Below are 20,242 nucleotides of genomic sequence, written 5' to 3' on the forward strand. Positions count from 1 at the left end.
GGAATGACTTGAGCATAACCTTGAAAGGTCTGAGATGGGATCAGTAAGAAAGAGTCCATATGAGGACAAGATCATCTAGACTTAGAACACAGAGAGGGGTGAGAAGTAGTCACTCAGAAGTTGCTTTTTAAGGCTTCTGAAAATTCTGCACATATTCACATTTTGTAAAGTTCTGAGTTTCTATCTGCTCATGGTTTTATGGTATGAAAATTATTCTGTTAGATCTATTTATATGGTATGTCGACCCTTTGTCTGTTATATACTTTCTGAATATAATCCCAATTTAATTTTTTGCCTTTGAGAGTTATGATATTTTGTACTATCAAAATTATAATTGTATGTGTTAGTATTTGTAAGTATTTTCCATTTTGGTCTGTGATTTTGCTGCTATGTTTAGAAAATCCTTCCCACTTCTCTAAAATCATATAAATCTTTTACTTTATCATCTCCTACCCCATTTTTTTAATATACATTTAACTGTTCAAACTGCTTTGTAGGCATTTGGTGTATGATGTTAGGGAAGATTAACAAATTGTCCCAATTACATTTATTGAATAAATAGTTCTGATCTTTTCCCCATGAATTTGAAAGGTCATCTATATTATATACCAAATTCTTATATATCTTTGTGGTCCCTTATCTGTCTTGCTGCGTCATTGCTTGCTTTCTAATCATTTTGTTCCCCTGTATGGAAAGTTCCCTGCGAAGGTAAATTTTTCTTACCTATTATTTTTAATCAAATTTTGTTGGTGCTTCCCACAAGCATATTACTTATTTCAGATAATCCTTAGAGTATTTTGATGTGTATATTTTAAAATCTATTCATGTGTATAATACTCAGTTAAAACCACTTATATTATTAGTTCTGACTTGAGATAGCAACATTTAAAAGAAAAATCAAATGAAAACAAGCTTAACCATTTTCAGTTTTCTTTGCTAATCTGAAAGTCCTTATTAATGAGTTTATTATTTTACTTATATGGTTTAATTCCAGCAAAAGTATGCACAAATGGCCCTAAACGTTTGTCTCCAAATTAAACAATTTATCCCTTTCTGATAACCAAAATGTGTAATAGTGTGGAACGGGTAGATGATTTCATGCAGCTGCTTTTGCAAAGCAATTATGTCACCAATGTGCTTATTTACAAGCAATTACATACCACTGATAGCTTCATCCCGTTGTGTTCTTCTGACATTTCTGGTAGAATGAGGAGGCAGCTATTTTACCTGACACAGTTTGAGAAGTACAAAGAATATCTCTACGGAAAAAACATCTCCCTGTCTGATGCCTTCCCTTTTTATGTGTGTTATAGTCCCTTCCTGTAGCAGAGCCCATTGATTTCTAATTACTTAGTATGAATGAATGTGCAGTACAGCCATACCAGTGAATGTACCATACCACTTTTCTCCTGAGAAAATAGGAAGGGATAAGAAGACAGTGAAAGTAGACAGGAGGAACAAAACTCTAAATTCATCTACTTCATCATTTTGCCTGGCGGTAAAACAGATTCAAGTTTTGCTTAAATTCCACAATCACCTATATCAACTTTGCACAAAACTTTCTTTAGAGTTTGCATTTTTATCCCTTACTATTCTAGAATCAGGTATTTTCCTTTTCAGCTTTTGATGGGAATGTAAAATTTTCAAGCTTCCCTGGAGAAAGTGTCATGAGTGAACTATAAACTAAAAACTAGGAGTTCTCTTATCTTTGGATATGAAATAATTGTTATTCTTTTCCTTTTCAGTTTCTTCTGTGTGGCATATGTGGAATATTGTGCGCCAAAAAAAAATCTGGACTTGTCGTAAGTTTTTGCCTTGTTTGTATTGTGCATTGAAGTGTTTGAAATGTAAGAACTCGAAAAGGGAAATGATGACTAGCCAACTTTCATATCCTGAATGTTACTCATTTAGGATAAAAAGAAGACTGACAAATAAATCCTGGCTTTTTTCTTTTCAAAGAAAACCATCAAGATTATTATAGACTATGGCAAAAGAAAAAGAAGGAGGTTTGATATACTCTTTAAATACATGAATCTGCAACCCTTAATGACTGCTGTGGATGGCAGTCTCCACTTTTCATTTATAGATTCCCAGACACTCACAGGAATCCTTCATTGAGCTGAAAAAGACAGAGCTTGAGTTCATGGGAAATTTAACTGTTTAGATATGGAACTGGGCCTAAAGATTACTAGCCTTGACTGTGAAGTTAATTTTGCAAAGCAGCAAAACAGCTGTGTTGTTATAGTTGTAGTTAATTCCCAAAGTTTTTTTATTTAATTTTATTTTATGACTGTGAATGCAAATGTAAGCGTTCTCAGAAGTTTTATGGTACTGCTGTGGGTTTGGGGGGTTGTGGAATACACTCCCAGTTCACTCTGATATTGGCTGGAGGAGGATTTCTGCGTGCTGCAGTGTGGATTCCCTACTGCCTTTCATGACATTTTTTGAGAGTTAGAAAGTAGGAAAAAGCATGTTTATTTTATTGAGGACAATAGGAAATATCACAGACCTTTATAAGTTGGCAAAATTAATATTGTACATGGACCCTAGAAAGTGGTCTTTGAGACTGAAAAAAGGAGAAGGGGACCAGGATACCAGGGAAGGGGAAGTATTGCAGTCATTTGTTCAACTCCTTTTTCTAATCACAATTTTCTTTGTGAGAATACCTATTGTGACAAAAAGGATGAAGCCCCCATTGCTTTAGATATGTGAGATGTAATTTTTAAAAATTACATTAAGGGAAACCTTTGGATAAAAATTTTTTTGGAGGCTTGTAATTTGCATTTGTAATTCTCCCATCACTCTTTACTATGGTTTGCTTTCTTTCTTTCTACACTTTTCCTCTATCAAGACTCTTCATGGCTATATAGTAACAATTTCTTGGAACATGGATGAAAGAAAAGGAAAGGAATAAAGGAGAGAAGGAACAAAAGAAGGAAGGAAGGAAAGAAAGGGGGAGGGAGGGAGGGAGGGAGGGGAAGTAATGAAAAGGGAGGGAGAGGAGAGGGAGAAAGGGAGAAAGGAGGAAGGGGGAGGGTCGGGGAGGGGAGACATCTAAGTCCGTCTGGGCTGCTGTAACGAAGTACCATAGACTGGGTGGCTTACAAACAACAGAAATTTATTTCTCACAGTTCTGGAGGCTGGAAGTCCCAGATCAGGGTGCCAGCATAGTTGGGTTCTAATAAGACTCTCTTCTGGGTTGCAAATTTCTGACTGTGTTCTCTCGTGGCAAAAGAGGGAAGTGGGCTCTCTAGAATCTCTTATAAAAACAGGGACCCCATTCATGAGGGCTCCACTGTCATGACCTAATTATCTCCCAAAGGTTCTGCCTCCAAATACTATAATATTGGGGATTAGGCTTCAAAAATGAATTTTGGAGGGACACAAACATTCAGTTCATAGAAGAAGGGAAGGGAAGGGATTTTTTAAAGGCCACTAGTGTCTTTTCTGTTTTCCTAATTTTCTTATAAGTTATTAAAAAAAAAATTATAAGATCTAAGCTTTTTAGAAACTACCATCCACTTTATCCTCTTGTACCATCTGAGGTTCCCATAGATGACATTAACTGTCTAAGATTCTCTACCCTTTAATCAAATTGTGTGAAAATTTCTCCACTCCAAATATCTCTAAAGTCTAGAATCTCTAGTCTGGTAAGATTTAAAAATAGTATGTGGTTATAAACTTGGTGCAGATTTTAACGTTTTAATTCCTGGGTGAGAATGTTCTGTCTGCACATGTTAATGAAGTATCATGCCTTTAAGGAATTAATGGCAATTAAATCAGGAGAGATAGTGTTTTCCTGTAATAGTCTATTAAATTTGTTATTTATTTTATTAATTAACAGTAATTCATTATTTGAAGGCTAGAATGTAATATCTTTCCATATTTTCTGGGAATGAGTAAACACCAAAATATATTCCCAAGAAACAGCATGTCATTTGAATGTACTTTAAAAGGAAATATAACTGATTGATTCTATTTGAAATTGGGAGCTACAGTTTCCCACTTGGGATGATTCGTTGATTTGGTAATTGACATTCAATGCTATATTTCATCAGCCATTAGAAGATTATACTCATCCATCACTGGGTTTTCAGTTTTGGTGATAAGTACAGAAAGACAGACGCAAGCAGGAATGCTGAATTAAGTTAGAGAAACAAAACAAACTACCTGTAGTTCTTTCTGCCCATTGTTCTATTTCATACATCCATGGCCTTACCCTTTGCTGGGAACTACATGCACTTAGCCTAGATGAACTGTTGTCAAGGAGGCCTTGTCTGAAACCCCTGGTTGGGCTACATTCCCCTCCTCTGTACTCCAAGGGCTACCTTTCATCCTTCTTTCTTAATATTTGCCATAACATGTTGGAACGTTGGATCTTCTCTCACACAAGGCTGCAGTGTTCTCAAGGGGAATGACTATCAGCTGTTCTTTTTTTGTAATGACAACCGCTGCCTCACTCATGGCCTAACAGATGCTAGGTGCTCATTAAGTGTTTGCTAAATTCAACTAACTGTCAACAGAAAATAATACCTAATAAAGTAAAATTAAATGCTAAAGTAAGTTATGTAGCTGTTTGCCCTGTGGACTTATGCCAAAGGAGATCAGTCAAGTCCAGGAATGCTTTCTGAGGAAGTTAGGACTAGATTTGAGTCAGTCTTCCATCTAGGGAGCCAAGAAAGAAGCAAGATAGTTTCCAGGAAATGAAAATATCATTGAAATGGGAATGAACAAGCTATACTGAGGGACAAGGGAGGTGATTAGAGTAGAGACAGTGTTTCAAAGAAAAATGGAAATAGGGTTGGATAATTAAGTTAGTATCACACTATAAAGTATCATCAAAGCTCATGGGAGAATTTAGACTAGACACAAATACAGAATAAAATTATTAAAGCTATTGGAATATTCAATTAAATTTATTAAACATGCATAGAACATTTACCACACAAAAGGCATTGTGCCTGGTTCTGCCAGAGATCCTATGATATTTAGGTTGAATAAAAACCCCTAGCTCTATTAACAGAGACCCGGATCAAGCGAAGAGTAGGATCAAAAGCAAAGCCACATCCTGCGTTTCTCCATAACAGTCAACCAAACAGTGGTTTTGGACTATCTATTGTGTGGTGTCACAGAGTAACAAAAGATTTGTAACATAAAGCACCAGTTCATAGAGGGTCCCTAAACTATCTGTTGGGAAAATAGATACTGAAACAAGAAAATTCTTATAAATGAAAAAAAAAAAAAAAAAAGGAGTTGACTAAATTCCCTAAGCTCACACAGCTAGAGAAGTACAGAGTTTTGAAGCTCACTGGAACTAATGACAGTTCAGGGAGAAGACATTTAAATATTGGGGGTGAGGGGGTGGGAATTAACAGTGAAACCGTAATTTGAGTCAAAAAAATCTGGATTCAATTCCTAAATTTGAGTGTTAACTGATCATCATTCATTTTCCAAATGTATATCACCTCTCAGAGGATAGCTTGGTGGGTTAATTGAAATGCATAGCAGCATGCAATAGATATTAGATATTATTTAAATCTGAATCTACCTAGAAGATAAATTTTGCTTACTTCAGAGTTTTCATAAGATGTATCCCTGGCCTTTATATAGTCAACTATTAATTCCTGAAACACTGTGGTCTACGCCCTCTCCATTGAGTCAGAGTGCAGAGAATCTTGGTGAAAAGAGAGGCCCTGTCCTCTAAGAAGCACCAAAAGCACCTTCTCTTTATTGTAACTCAGCCATCCTTGACGTGCAGCAGGACGGTGCCGTGTGTTCCAGTCAGCTTTAACTCCCCCTCTCTTTTTCGTATCAGATGATCCTCTTTTCTGCCTGCTGCATCTGTGGACTCATTGGGGGCATCTTGAATTTTCAGTTCCTTCGGGCAGTGACAAAGAAGACCTCTTCCCTCTATCCCCTGCATCTCGCGTCCATGTCTCTTGCGTGCATTGGGATCGGGGGCTGCACCCTCTCTTCCTGGCTCACTTGTCGACTAGCCAGCTATGAACAGAGGAGGATGTTCTCCGAGAGGGAGCACTCTCTGCATCACTCTCATGAAATGGCTGAGAAAGTGAGTTTGTCCCTCTACCTCTCATTGCTGTCACTCGATGAAGACTGCAGCCAAATCTAGGTGAATCAACTTGCAGCTTTAGATGAGAATTCGAGGAATTGGATTTTATAAAAATGTGGCCTTATTGGACTAAGAATAGGAATTTTAAATTATTTTTTCCCTGTAATTCTGGACACACCTATTTTTGACATAATTTTCTCTATCTATACAAAAACACAGCTCCTAAAATAGAACTAATAAAATATTGAATGTCTTATGAATATGGATTTCTTACGTATTGTATTGAGGAAAAACATAAACTAAAAACACTCTCAACTCAATAATGTCAGTTTTAGAAATCCGATGGATTCTCCTTTCTAGCTCACCCCTTGTGCTTGTAAGTAGATGCATTTGATTATGTAAATTAGATTTTCACGCATAAAGGGGCCTTTTAATAAGGCAACAAAAAGCCCTGCCTATCCGTGCAGATATTACAACACACATAAAGCTTCATTTAATTCTCATCTAAGCTTCATGCATATTTGGGTAGCTTTGCCTGTGTTTTAAATAATGTTCCTTGCATAATTGTTTCATGATACCCATTCAAACAAGAAGTTACATTTATTGCATCAAAGGACAAATGATATAGGGAGCTGTCTGTGTTTCTTCTACATTTTGTCTGTATTTCTTAATTCAGCTCCTGCTACTGGATCTGTTAAGGAAAAGATAAAACATTTGTAAAATAAACTCACTAAGATAATGGCCACATCACATTTTACTTGATATCATGGAAATAAAATTGCATAACAACAGAATAGAAGGAAGAGTAGCAAGAGTTACAACTGCATACTTCTTTATAATGTGATTTTGAGAAAAAATATTCTGTAGTTTATGTGTTTCCCTTTCATATACAATCTGTACACTCAAATAAGGAGAGTAGATGCTCTTAAATTGTTCCAAGAAAGCAATTTTAAACAGATCTACATGTATCCTTCAAAAAAGAATTAATAGTACAAACAGCAGGACTGGTAATTTAAAGAAATGGATTGTTAAAAGTAGGTTATCATTATATATTTGGATAATGGCTCTTTTGTGCTCTATTTTTGTACTAGTGTGATTTAGGTTTCTGTGTATATGCTTGTGCAATATTTATTGTATGATTGTTATATTTATATTAGAGATTGAGGGCTATTGAAATAACCGACTTGCCCAGCTGCCCGGTGGTGCCCCCGACACCAGAGTTACCTACAAGGTACGCTGATTTCTAGGGAGTTACCATGTTGTAATGTCACTGCAGGAAGCACTGCCTCTTCTAGGAAGCCATGATGTCAGCAGATCAGTCTGGACTGATGCTGTGATATTGTTCCTCAAAGTATTGCTTTTGTGAGAACTACTTTGAGGACCTGACATAAACCAACATGGCAAAGTCTTGCAGCTTGAAAGTTGGTTGAGTATTTAAAATATTCAGCCTGCCTGTAAGCATCCAAACACATTTCTGCTTGGATGATTTGTGACTCCTTTATTCGCTGCTACATCATGATTCTGACTCGATATCATTCACAGACCAGAGTTCTGTTTTTAATAATACATGTGTCTGATAAAGGCAAACTTTGTATCGCTCTCATGCTAAAGCTGCGTGAGTAGATAACTTAAGTTTGACACTAATACAGTAAAAATTCTGTATAAAAGCTTTCTTCTTGTAAACCTATCTGATATGATACATTTCAAATTTATTTCCCATATTTTATATTTCTGAAAATAAATAGTCACCATTCTTGCTTTGGTTAAAAAATAGAATAAGAAATACAGGGAGTCACACAGATATTATGGCCCAATTGCAGAAAGTATATCCATTTGCAAACAGTCACATTTGGTCCTCCCCAAATTTAAAGTATAATCTTTTGCTAAATTGGACATGCCTATCTGCAAATAAACTGAAGATACTTGCCCACTTAAAAACTAATTTTCACTGTTTTTTTCCTACCAGTGATTTTTCTGTGTCCATATTAGGGTGACTTTAGTTAAGAAGATTCTTTCTTTTTGTAAGGTTTTTAAAAACTGGATTTTTTTCTTAATCCCACAATAAAAGTTTGTACCTTAATTTTTTATGATTATTTTTAAGCTACTTTTCGAATGCAAAGTTATTTTAGGAGAAGAAAAGGCATCTATGAATCTTACTTCTATAAATTCCTTGGAAAATTGTTTTTGTCCTACTAGAAGGAATAGAAATAGATGGATGAGTAAATTTTATTAAAGATCATTTTGGAGAGATCATTTCTATTTTTCTTGCCACCAGTAGTGAGTTTTTAAATGAACGTCAAATCAGGTATCTTATCAATAAACTTACCCTCAGCCCAATAACCCCAATGTATTATCAGACCTACTTTCACAGTATACGTCTAGCAGAGACAGCCTCTCAGTTATAGTGAACCATTGCCAGACAGTAGAGGCAGGCTATTGGCGCCCAAAGAACTTCTCCACTTTTTGTCAGAGCTTTTACCCTAAACTGGTTTGAGTTTTTAGGCCTTAGGCAATTCCTCAGCACCTTATTAGGGTAGGTATAGTGGATACCCACATACAAGACTACCCTTATGGCCTGGAAGGGGCCAGGCACTTTGCATGGAGAGATGGGTCTTGATGTGAGAAGAGGAAGAGTCTTCCTTGCATATTGTCTTCTTCCTCAGCATTTTCTTGACTGTAGCTCTACCCCGTCTTCTAAAAGACACCAAAGTTTTCAAAAGCCAAGTTCCAAAATCAGACCAATTCCTACGTTCCAGCCCCTCACTGATTCTCCTAAGCAACTTTCAAAACCACCAAATCCAAGAAGTAAGCATCTATATTTTACTCCATCTCCTATATTGAGTTTTCAAAGAGAAGATACTAAAAATGAGGCATGTGATATCTTTTCATTTTTGAAATAAAGATTTGGAAGAATTTCTAAAGTTTACAGAAGCAAACACATTACTTTTTACTTTTAATTCACCCAGACAGAAATTAGATATACCTGATAGGCTTAAGATCATTGAGAAAATAATTTATTTCAATTGGAGTCCTCTTTACAGCTCTTTTGCAAATAGGCTTGTTCAAGTGTGGAAAGATGTTTTCATCTATTTTTAGATAGTTTTGCCTAAATATTATTTATAATATGGTGCACTAACCATTATAAATGTGAATGGGCCTCACATGTCCTCATTACCTTTTATTGTGTAGGGAAGAGTTTAACATTTAATAAAACATATGACTCCAAAGCATCTGAATTTTTCTTAAATTAACATATTTTCTAAAATTGCAAGTGAAACTTTTTATGTAAGTTCATTCTTGATATCGAAATTTCTGTTGCCTTCCCATGTAGTTTTCCTTATTAACTACTTAGTAATTGATCTCTTAAAAAACATGTTAAGAGCTTTATTTTAATTTTTTTTTTAATTTTTATTTTTAAAATTTATTTTGTGTGTGTGTGGTTTTTTTTTTAACATCTTTATTGGAGTATAATTGCTTTACAATGGTGTGTTAGTTTCAGCTTTTACAGTTTGTTTTTTACTGTATGAGTGAAGTGTCGTGAAAAGCAATCTGTCCTACTATGAATTACTAGTGATCTTCAGTTACAGATAGGCAATCCCCTGGTGGACATTTTTCAGTTCTTCACAAAAAGCCCACACATTTTTCTATAGAGCAAAGGTAACCCCTAGAATCTGTTGGCATTTTGTTGACATGCTCAACAGAGGAACTTTACATTGAAAAAACTTGAGTATTTAACCATCTTCTTTCTAGGTGAGGTCTTTCCAAAACAGAGTTGAGGGCTGAGAGGGGAAACTAAGGGGGCTGAGGAGAGATTGAACTGTTGCTGTGGGTAGAAGACTTCGGTCTAACAGACTGTCACTTCAGCGTTTCATGGGTTCCAAGATGCCATGAAATTTCATTTCCTCAATTTCAGCAACAACACTAATCCTTGTCCTCCCCCAAAAGTCAGCAAGTTTTTCAATGGCTTGAAATTTCTGTTTTGTAAACCCATTAATCAAATTAATGTCTTACCCTGAAAGTGAATTTTAATTAATTCATGTTATTTTCCTAACAGGAAATGACAGACAACATGAGCAATGGAGGACCACAGCTGATATTCAATGGAAGAGTATAATCAATATTTTAAAGAACTGAACATTTTTAAAGATTTTCATGAGGCAAAGAAATACCAAAGGACTAGGAGATAAGTTAAAACAGTTCTTGAATTTGCTGTTATCTCTCCTGAGTACTTACTAAAATTATTCTTCCTCTATTTTGCCTCACTTTACTTCTTCAGCTTTTTTTTTATTGGTGAAAAACTTTCCAGAAATGTTCTAGTACAGTAGTTTCAACCAACTTTCCAGATTGTTCTAAAAAAGACTTTTCAGGAAAAAAAAAAAAGTAATAGATAAAATAGAAAGATTCACATTCTACACAAACACTATTTGACTAGCATGAGTGTTAGATTTGTAATGACATATTTCATATAAGTAATTAAAAAGTGCAAATATCAAGAAATAACAATAATTTATTGATGTCTTTGTTCTGAAAGACAATGGCTTCAAAGAATGCCACAATTTAAAACCTCAGCAATGCCTTGTTATAAAAACATTGTAATTATTTTCAATTTGTGAATGAACTATATTTCATAATTTATTTGTAAATTACCAAAAAACCTAAAACATAAAAAAGAGGTTTTTTAAGAGAGACAATATTAATCCGTATGATATTTTTGCATTTTTCCACAGAGCGAAAAGTTATAAATGAATATGTTTTGATTATACTGTGTAGATTGATGGGCATGTTTATGAATGAGCCTAAGAATAAAATAAAGTATGTGTGTGTGTGTGTGTGTGTGTGTATGTGTGTGTATATATACTGTAAATATAGAAAAATATATATGGGACATACTTATAGCATTCATGAATGTAAATAAGTAGTAGAAAGGAAATTGTGGTGTTGTGGGGATATTGTCAAGATTCTATTCCCACAGAAATGGGAAAGTAATTGTTCAAGGCTTTTCTATGCCCACAAAGTCACATTTAATTTCTACTATATTTTTTCAGTTTTATTTCTTTATTATGTATGCTGTGTGTAAATATCATTGTGGCTGATATTATGGAGTTAAGTGATCTGAATAGTGTAGTATCAAGATAGATTGCTTAATTATCTGGCCATTTTACTATTATTATGATATTTATGTAAAAACAATTATTAATATTGATTTATAAGCATAACAACTTTAATTCAAATACTTTCACATTTATAAATATAGACAAAATGACTTGCAATTATTCATGTTATTTGTATTTCAAACACTTTACAGCCCAATTAAATTATATAAAAGGACAGATGATGTACGCCCAAAAGATGCAGGTACAATTAGCTTTGTTAGAATTTAATTTAGGTTTTTTTGTTTTGTTTTACAATTCACATGGAAAAATACAGACCATTTTTTAAGAATGCCTATATCCAAAGAACCTGAAAGAATTCTCTGTAGAAGGAAATTAAAAGATAGGCTTATATTTACACAGCTAAATTCAACCCTCTCTTCCATAACGGAATGTTAAAATAGTAACCTATGACACTACATATAGGTGAGAAAATAGCTTGGTCTTTGAAAATATTTATGAGAATATAACTTGTGGCAACAGATAAAGAAAGTATATATTTTAAAATATATAACTCTCATTGTATTGTACACTTTTATTATTCCCCAAAGCTAATCAGTTTTCAAGTCATTTTTTATGAGTTACTTACTGAATGATAGGTAAATTAACACTTTTAATATCCAGTATGAGAACATGTTATAATTTAGAAGCAAAATATAGGTTTTAGTTGTGCTAACAAAATAAAAATAATGCCAGTTAATGGAAATCTGAAGGTCTTTTAGATTTATAACAACTTGATCATCACCTACCCTATTTAAATCAGCTTATAAAAAATCTGTTTGTATATGTTCAAAAGAAATGACGGGACTGTGGTTGTCTGGTGTAGTTTTTTAAGTCTCCCAACTCGTATGAATAACTTCACTAGCCAGCAGATTTACGGAAGTGGCCCACAAATGCAGCCTCAAATAATGAATCAACTTCATTTCTGTTTATTTGATGCCATAAATAGGCATGATCTTTGTCACTGAAAATCTATACTATATAATGCAGGTATTTTGTGTGTATATGGTTCTACTGATTTTATGCAAGGATGTAGTTTTGTACTGAAAGAATAACCACTGACTCTAATTTTAGGTGGCATTTCTTTGTAGACATGTTTGTACAATACAGAGTTATAATACATCAGTAAGATGTTTTAATTCCTTTTGAAATGAAATATGAAATCACCCATTAAAGGACAAAAGTAGGCATATCACTGCTTAGACATAGAGTTAAGAAGAGATGCCATCATCACAGTTATTCCAGTAGTCTACAGTGTATTTAACCAAGTATAGATATATCTTTAATGTAATTATTTTAACTTAGTAGTTTCAGGACTCAGTTATTTAGAGTGATTTATTTGGGATGTGTAGTGATTCTTTTTGAGATAAGTAGGGGAAGTTAGGAAGACATTGTTCAAGTACTTAAAAATTTAATTTTCATAAAACATTGAACTATGAACTAGAATATTTTAAGTGACCACATTACAGTTTTAGCATGAGCCCACACTTGGGAAAAAGTAATGTGATACTAAATTAGAAAAAAATATGTGAAACTAATGTGGTGGTGTGCTGTAGAGACTAGCTACAGAAAGGTGCAGTAATTATAAGCATAAAACAATAAAAGCGGACTCTGCCTGAAAAATTTTCAACATATGTGTGTGTGTCTCTACACATACATATATATAATATGAGTTGCTTAGAAGTGGGACATAGTATGATGACTCTATTGATATGTCTATATAATAAATGGTGTGTTTTGAAACTACATATGGTGTGAGCTTTCTTTCCATCACGATACAAAAAATAATTTCCCCGATAACTTGATGAACAGATGTGCAGTTCTGAGATTGGCAGGGGACAGGGTGCTGTGAGTGAGGAGAGGACATGGGAGTAAGAAAGGGCATTTAGTCTTTCCTGTTTGAGCAAATGGGAAAGATTAAAGTACGCTCTAAGGTAGACAGGAAGTGGTTGAAGATACAGGATAAAATGAGCATGATAAAAGAAGGTGAGATCCCTAAAGAGGCAGGAGGAAATAGGATAGAGCTCATAGGAGATAGAATTAACTAGAGATAGGAGATCTCACAAATGAAATCTTTACCTGAACTATTTAGAGAACTCTGCTGACCTATTTGGATTTGTCAGATTGGTTGCTACTGGCATTTAGGGTGGACAGTAATTCATTGTGCAGACTGTACTATGCATTTCAGGCCATTAAGCATCTCTGGCCCCCACCCACTAAATGCCAGGAGGACATTTCAGTTGTGACAATAAAAACTATCCAACAAATTTGCACCTATATCTTTGGTAGGGAAGTTTTGCCCCCTAATTTAGAACCACTGAGGAAAACCCTTGAACATGAGCCAGAGCAACCAATGTTAAGGCTACCCACAAGTGTAGATGTGAATTGCTCAGGGTCATAAATTCACTGTTCTTAGGTCTACTATATTATCTGATACAGTAGGCACAATCCTATCCACATGTGATTATTTAAATTTAAATATAAATTAATTAAAGCAAAATCAAATATTCAGTTTCTCAGTTGAGCTAGTCACGGTCCAAGTGCTGAACAGCCACATATGGACAACAGTTATAGAATATTTTGCTTCATCTCAGAAAGTCCTATTGGACAATGCTAGTCAAAAGCACATCGAAGAGAATGGTTCCTCACCCTCAGTACTTATAAAACTTCTTCCACAGTCAGCCAATTATCATTATAACAGAATGTGTGAAAAGAGTTGGTAAACACTCCATGGAATTTGAAGTTGGTGAACCAGTTAAATCCAAGGACTGAACGAAACTAGCAAAACTACAGTGTAGGTCAAACACGTAGTAAAGTTAAGTTGCTTTAGAAATTTCATGTTTAAAAACAAAATCTGTTCATGCAAAGATTCCACTAAATTATTAAATATTTTATGTTTGACAGATAAAATGAGATGTATAACTCCTATTTTCGAAGACATTTATTCAGCTTATCACCATGTGTCAATGGAAAATTCTGCATTTCTTGGGCTTGAGAAGGTGAGAACAGTATGCTGCCCTCTACTTTTTTCATTGACTTAGCTTGAAAGTGGCATGTTTAGAACTACATTTTCAGATTATTTAGCAAATACATTTCAGAAACTTAGAGAGAGCATCTTAAGTACCATTTGGTTAGAACACCGTTTCCAAATAAAGTTTCAGAACTTGGCATCACTTCACTCTTTTCTCCCTTAAATCATTTTTCTGGAAACATATGTAATATTTCTTACTCAAAGTATATGACAGCCAAGAAATGCAATTATTCCAAGTCCATAAATCACACGTCATCAGTTACTCACAGCAGAGGAAACCAATTCAGAAATTGCTGGAATGTGGATGCCGAGTAAAGTTATACAAAAGGATTTTTTAAAACTCTTTTTGTCAGGAAAATTATCTACTGAATACAAAATCTTTTACTAGGAATGTATTTCCCAAGAAATATATTGTGAAAAGTCAAATTCTAGATCTAAAATAATTTATTTCACTATTTTAACAGTTCAGTATCATCTACATCAATTAACTATAGGCAGAACTAGGGGCACCTTCACTTTCCTTCACATCAGCTAAAGACTACTGATTTCAAAGCTTTTCCTGCCTTAACATCCAAAGGCTGTACTTCTTTAGCCACACAAGGCTTCGCAAGCCTTACCCCCAAAGCCAAAATGTACTGTGTTACTGAAAATTGCTAGAGAGACTCTAGGAGCTTCACAGAAAAACCTAAAATCTTGTCAAATTTGCATTGTCTTTTATTGACTACAGTGATCGCTCCTTGTTATTAATCAATCAAGATATTGGTCCTCACCTACTCACTAAGGCAGGGGACCTCAAACATCATTCCATAACATCTGGGGCTGAGGCTAGAAGAAATCCCTTGGGCCCTCCAAGCTTACTGCCCAGGCAAGAAAGCCACAGCCCTTTGCGGGTGGCTATACAAGCCAACACTGTCCTTCACTCTGTCCCTTACTGTAAATCAGCAAGGAAAGAGGTAACACCCAACATTTTTCACATAAATGGACTTGAAGGGCCCTATGCTGCTAGATGTCCACTGCCCCATTACTATCCCGAAAGTCTTTCAAGATTTGGACATATCTGTCTTTTCTGTCTTCTAAGTGTATTAATACTTTTACATCAATATCTAAGCAACATACAATAAAGGCTCTGTGTCCTTTATAATAAAACAAATTGTGGGAAAGAATATCAAGTTTTCAAGTCATGATAGAGAGGCAATATCAGCCTATTGCCATCTGTCAGCAAAACCTATGGTGGTGCAGCAGGTAAAAGACAACCATTTATTAAGTGCTATTATAATGTACATTGTCTATAAATGTGACTATTCCTCTATCATATGAATAGCATTTATTTTCTTTGAATAAAGAAAAGGTGGCAAGACATCAGTATTTCACCCGAAAGGTGAGGTCATTTCTGGCTGTAACCGTGACTCTTAAAGTCATTCAACCAAATCATGCAACTTATACACACTTAGGTCTAAAACCCAAACCACAACTCCACAGCATATGAAGCACTCCTCTTGACTTGTTCTGCTTCTTCTGATTTCAGATCCAAAATCTGCTCTGTGGTGCTACCTTGATTTTGGTTTCTGGCCCCTGAACTTGAACCTGAAACTTTATCTCTCTGGTTGTTAGTCTTTGACTGCCACAGCCACGTGCTTCACTCTAAGCCAACAGGACTTCACCAACATTAGTTACCTGGCAAACAGGCATGTGCTCAAATTGAAAACAGGAATTCAAAGGAAGGATCTCAGGTGACTAAAGGGAAAGCTTGAGCTCTCTATACCTTGAATGTAAAAAGACTGAAAAATCTAGGGGGTCATTGGAGACAGCGAGGGAGCTGTAAGTAAGAAACCAAGGCAAGATCATTTTTCCTTTTTTTCTTTCTTTTTTTAAGTTGGGGTATAGTTGCTTTACAATGTTGTGTTAGTTTCTGCTGTACAACAGACTGAATCAGCTGCAGGTATACGTATATCCCCTCCCTCTTGGACCTCCCTCCCACCCCACCCCCATCCCATCCATCGAGGTCACCACAGACACCAAGCTGAGCTACCTGCGCTATACAGCAGGTTCCCACCAGCTATCTGTTTTACACATGGCGGTGCACAGTACGTCAGTCCCAATCTCCCAATTCATCCCATCCCCCGTCCACCCCCCGCCCCGTGTCCACATGTCTGTTCTCTGCATCTGCGTCTCTATTCTTGCCCTGCAAATAGGTTCATCTGTACTATTTTTCTAGATTCCACATATATGCATTTAATATACAATATTTATTTTTCTCTTTCTGACTTCCTTCACTCTGTATGACAGACTCTAGGTCCATCCACGTCTCTACAAATGACCCAATTTCATTCTTTTTATGGCTGAGTAAGATTCCACTGTACATATGTACCACACCTTCTCTATCCATTCATCTGTCGATGGACATTTAGGTTGCTTCCATGTCCTGGCTATTGTAAATAGTGCTGCGATGAACATTGGGGTACATGTGTCTTTGGGCTTCATAAGGGGATTGGACCAGTAAGCTATAAAGAAAACTAATTTTATAATGAACAAAATTCTGCTTTTATATGTTAGATCTGTTCATTTCTTGTAGTATCTGTCTTTTTCTTCTTTTAAATCTCTAGTTTAGCCTACTCACCTGCACCAAAAAACATCAGATGAAGAGGTTTTATTCAAGCAGAGATAACACTGTCAGTAAGTATCATTCTAAAGCCGATATGGTGCATGACAGCAGGAATCACACCAAGAAATGTCATGGGAAAGTGAGACACAAGGGGATAGAGTTGCTTTCATTTAGTCATTGGTCCTCCTCACCCAGAAATACCCATTTCAGTGTGAATTTCAGAGTTCCAGAGTTTTATTTGGCTGACAAATGTGCCTTTTATGTAGTGTCTTCCCTTGTAAATTCTGCACACTGTTGCATTCTTTCACAAGTGAGAAAGTCCATTTTGCCACTGGATAAAGATAAATTCATTATTGCAATCATTTCCGAAGCATAAAAGTATTAAGAGCATCTTGTAGCCATAAGAGGAAGTGGAGGATATGATCCATTAGTATGCATTCTGTGTAATTACTTGAGAGTAAATTCTAGGTCAAAATGCACCATGTCTAAACTCCATGTTTATCTGCTTTCCACTCTCAAACTTTCCATACCATGTTCTTTGGAATATATTTAATGTCAAAGATCTGTGAGTTCACACCTACATGAACTCTGCAGCCAGCAAGTGGTTTATTAAACTACAGCTTTAAAATAATATTCAAAAAATAGAAAAGGAAACAGTTTTCTCTTTTTGTTCTGAAGTGAGCTAAAGACAGATGGAAGTAGATGAGAATTTCCATAGACACCCTTGCAAGCACCATGTTTAATTTTATTGGCCAGATTCCTCGGATTTGAAAACCTTGAAAGAGGGGCGTTGAAACTCTGTTGCAGAGACATCTAGTTGAGAAGAATATAGGGCCTTAGGAAAAATACTGGCCCTAGTTTTCATCAAAGGACAGGAAGTTATATAAAGATGGCACCAAATCCTCAGAAAGTAACCCAACCCTTCTGATACCTTCTTAACCTCTTTCCAACCGTCACCAGTGCATACAGCTACACGTGTACACCCACATACACAAACACACACCCCAAATGAAATTTATTATTTAAGCCAATCCTTTTCACCTAGAATCTTTCATCCAAAAGTGCTATGAAGTTGCCTTCCTGGTAATGACTGATGGATACCTAGGTAGATACTTGCAACCTCAGGTGGGTGAAGCTAACCCATTGATATGATTCTATGATTTTATCTAAGTCCATATTTTAAAGTTCAGGTTTAAACAAATACACACACACACACACACACACACACACACACACATATATATATACATGTAGGGAGAGACAGAGAATTCTAACACACACCTTCCTAGGTAATAGTCAGAACATCTGAACTATGGCCAGGAGATAAACATAAAGCATAAAGATCAGGATGTTTCAACACTATTATATCTGGTTACCACGGAAGTCAGACACAAATAATTACATATCTAGAGAGTGAAAATACAATGAATACTTAAGATTTGTGCCCTTGTTATTACCCTCATAAGCACCTAACGTGATTTACCAATAGTCTATTTATTAAAACTGTGTGAAAACTGTATTTATATATTAAAGATGAGAAAAAAGGTTGCCTCTATACTGAAGAAGTTGAGTAAACACTGACTCTTCATGGGAACTGGCAATTTATGTATCCTTTGAGAAATTCTGAATTAATAAAAATATTCAAATAGTAAGATAATTGAAGCATAGTAGTGTTTAAGATAAAATTATCACATTAGATAAACAATTTTTGTACACCTTCTCTTTTTTACAAATGAAAGTGTGTCCGGGTGTATTTGTTGTTAATTTAAAATGGCTGTGCCTCTTATTTCAGTGACAGAAGAATTGCAGGAGGTTTTGGCTATGCCTTAGAGAAAACAGAACATATACGTGTGTTAATAAGAATAACACATGTTTTGTAGAGGACTGTTTTCTTTCGTGACGATTATTCTCTACTCCTTGGAAATAATCCTATTTTGACTTAGTTTGAATTTGTTTCAATAGATAGGTTGTAATGCAAAATTTACCATAATGTTATCCCTTTCAATATAATGCAAAGGGGAACGTAAACTGAAATTCTTCTTTCAGTATAAGAAATGCATGGAAATTATGTAATTGCTTCTACCCTTCTGAGTCAATGTAAATTGGGTACTATTTTATGTTCCTTATTTTACAGACGTTATAGTGTTTGAACACTAAACCATATGAAAGAAGTAATTAACTACATTGTTGATTATCACTGTATTTACATCAGTTATACCTGAACAGAAATCATAAATTCAGAGCCTCTCTTCTGTATTTCAAGCCTCTTTACAGCCCCTGGTTCTCAAACTTCAGCGGGTTTTATAATCACCTAGAGCACTTGGTAAAATGTATTGCTGGGCTCCATCCCAGAGGTGTGATTTAGTAAGCCTGGGTGGGGCCTAAGAATCTGCATTTATAACTACTTCTCAGGTGATGCAGCTATTGCTGGTCCAGGGACCTGACTTTGAGGACCACCAATAAAATGTAACCTCATTAAAGCAGTCAGGTCTTAACTTATAGACAGATACATTTGAATAATTTCATTTCTATGTATTTTCAGCAATAGCTATAGCTTGCAAAATATAAAATCTATTACATCCAATAAAATGTAATATAGTGTGCTTTATTATTTCTTTTTCTTCAGTGCAAGCACAGTGTACATCTGTTAGTTCAACAATCTAAGAAGCCAGTAGAAAGGGTTTTCAGAGTCAAAACTTGATCCTATGTCCTTTATTGAAGGACTTTGGGCTAAAGCAAAACTTTATAAATTTAAAGCTCATGTTTGCCATCTGCTGACACATTTGTGAATTACAAGTAGTCGGCATGGTTGGTATATATTGTGTTCAGATTTTTGTGTTTTGTTTCTTCATTTCCAAAACCCATTAGGTAAATTTTATACATGTATTTTCCCCAAAAGCACTGTATTTCACAATTTATTGAACAACTAAGATACAACTGTTTCCCAAAGTGAACACATTTATTTCAAACAGCTAGTTTGTATTGAAGCTATTTTAATTTTTCCTACTGACAAATGAAATTGCAAATTTGTCAGTAGGAAATTGTAAAATCTTCAGTAACGGGAATCCTTTTGCTGATTTTCTGATTTTTTATTTTTAGTATAAAACAATGCACGCTCAATATAATAATATATGAAAATTCGCTCAAAGGAAAAAAAGCCATAAACCAACCCACCCTCAAGAGATAACTAGTATTAACACACGGTATTTATATATCCATATTCTTTTCTAATCACATAAGTGTGCATATTTCCAGTAAAAATCAAAGCATACAGCTCAAATTACTTTGTAATTTATTTTGGCCAAACCACCAATTATCGCATATTTATATTGCTCCAGGGATTCTTTGATTGAAAGAAATAGAAACAGACTAACATAATACAGTGTATG

The 20,242-nt window shown here is 35.2% G+C and overlaps 1 protein-coding gene across 6 annotated transcripts in view; it reads left to right on the forward strand.

The window, feature by feature from the left end:
- TMEM196 (transmembrane protein 196) overlaps nucleotides 1–19,594 on the forward strand; it is a 229,888-nt gene extending 210,294 nt beyond the window's left edge. For 4 of the 6 annotated variants that reach the window (XM_082398617.1, XM_082398615.1, XM_082398616.1 and 1 more), the window contains 3 exons: nucleotides 1,746–1,802; nucleotides 5,816–6,070; nucleotides 7,228–19,594. In XM_082398617.1, coding sequence (XP_082254743.1) covers nucleotides 1,746–1,802; nucleotides 5,816–6,070; nucleotides 7,228–7,317 — 402 coding nt within the window. In that variant the 3' untranslated portion in view covers nucleotides 7,318–19,594. The remainder of the gene's footprint in view (nucleotides 1–1,745; nucleotides 1,803–5,815; nucleotides 6,071–7,227) is intronic. The other 2 variants (XM_082398613.1, XM_082398614.1) reach the window with 2 other exon arrangements.
- The last annotated feature ends 648 nt before the right edge of the window (nucleotides 19,595–20,242 follow it).

This window comes from Balaenoptera borealis (genome assembly GCF_965194805.1).
Source record: "Balaenoptera borealis genome assembly, chromosome: 7".
In the NCBI taxonomy this organism is placed as follows: Eukaryota; Metazoa; Chordata; class Mammalia; order Artiodactyla; family Balaenopteridae; genus Balaenoptera; species Balaenoptera borealis.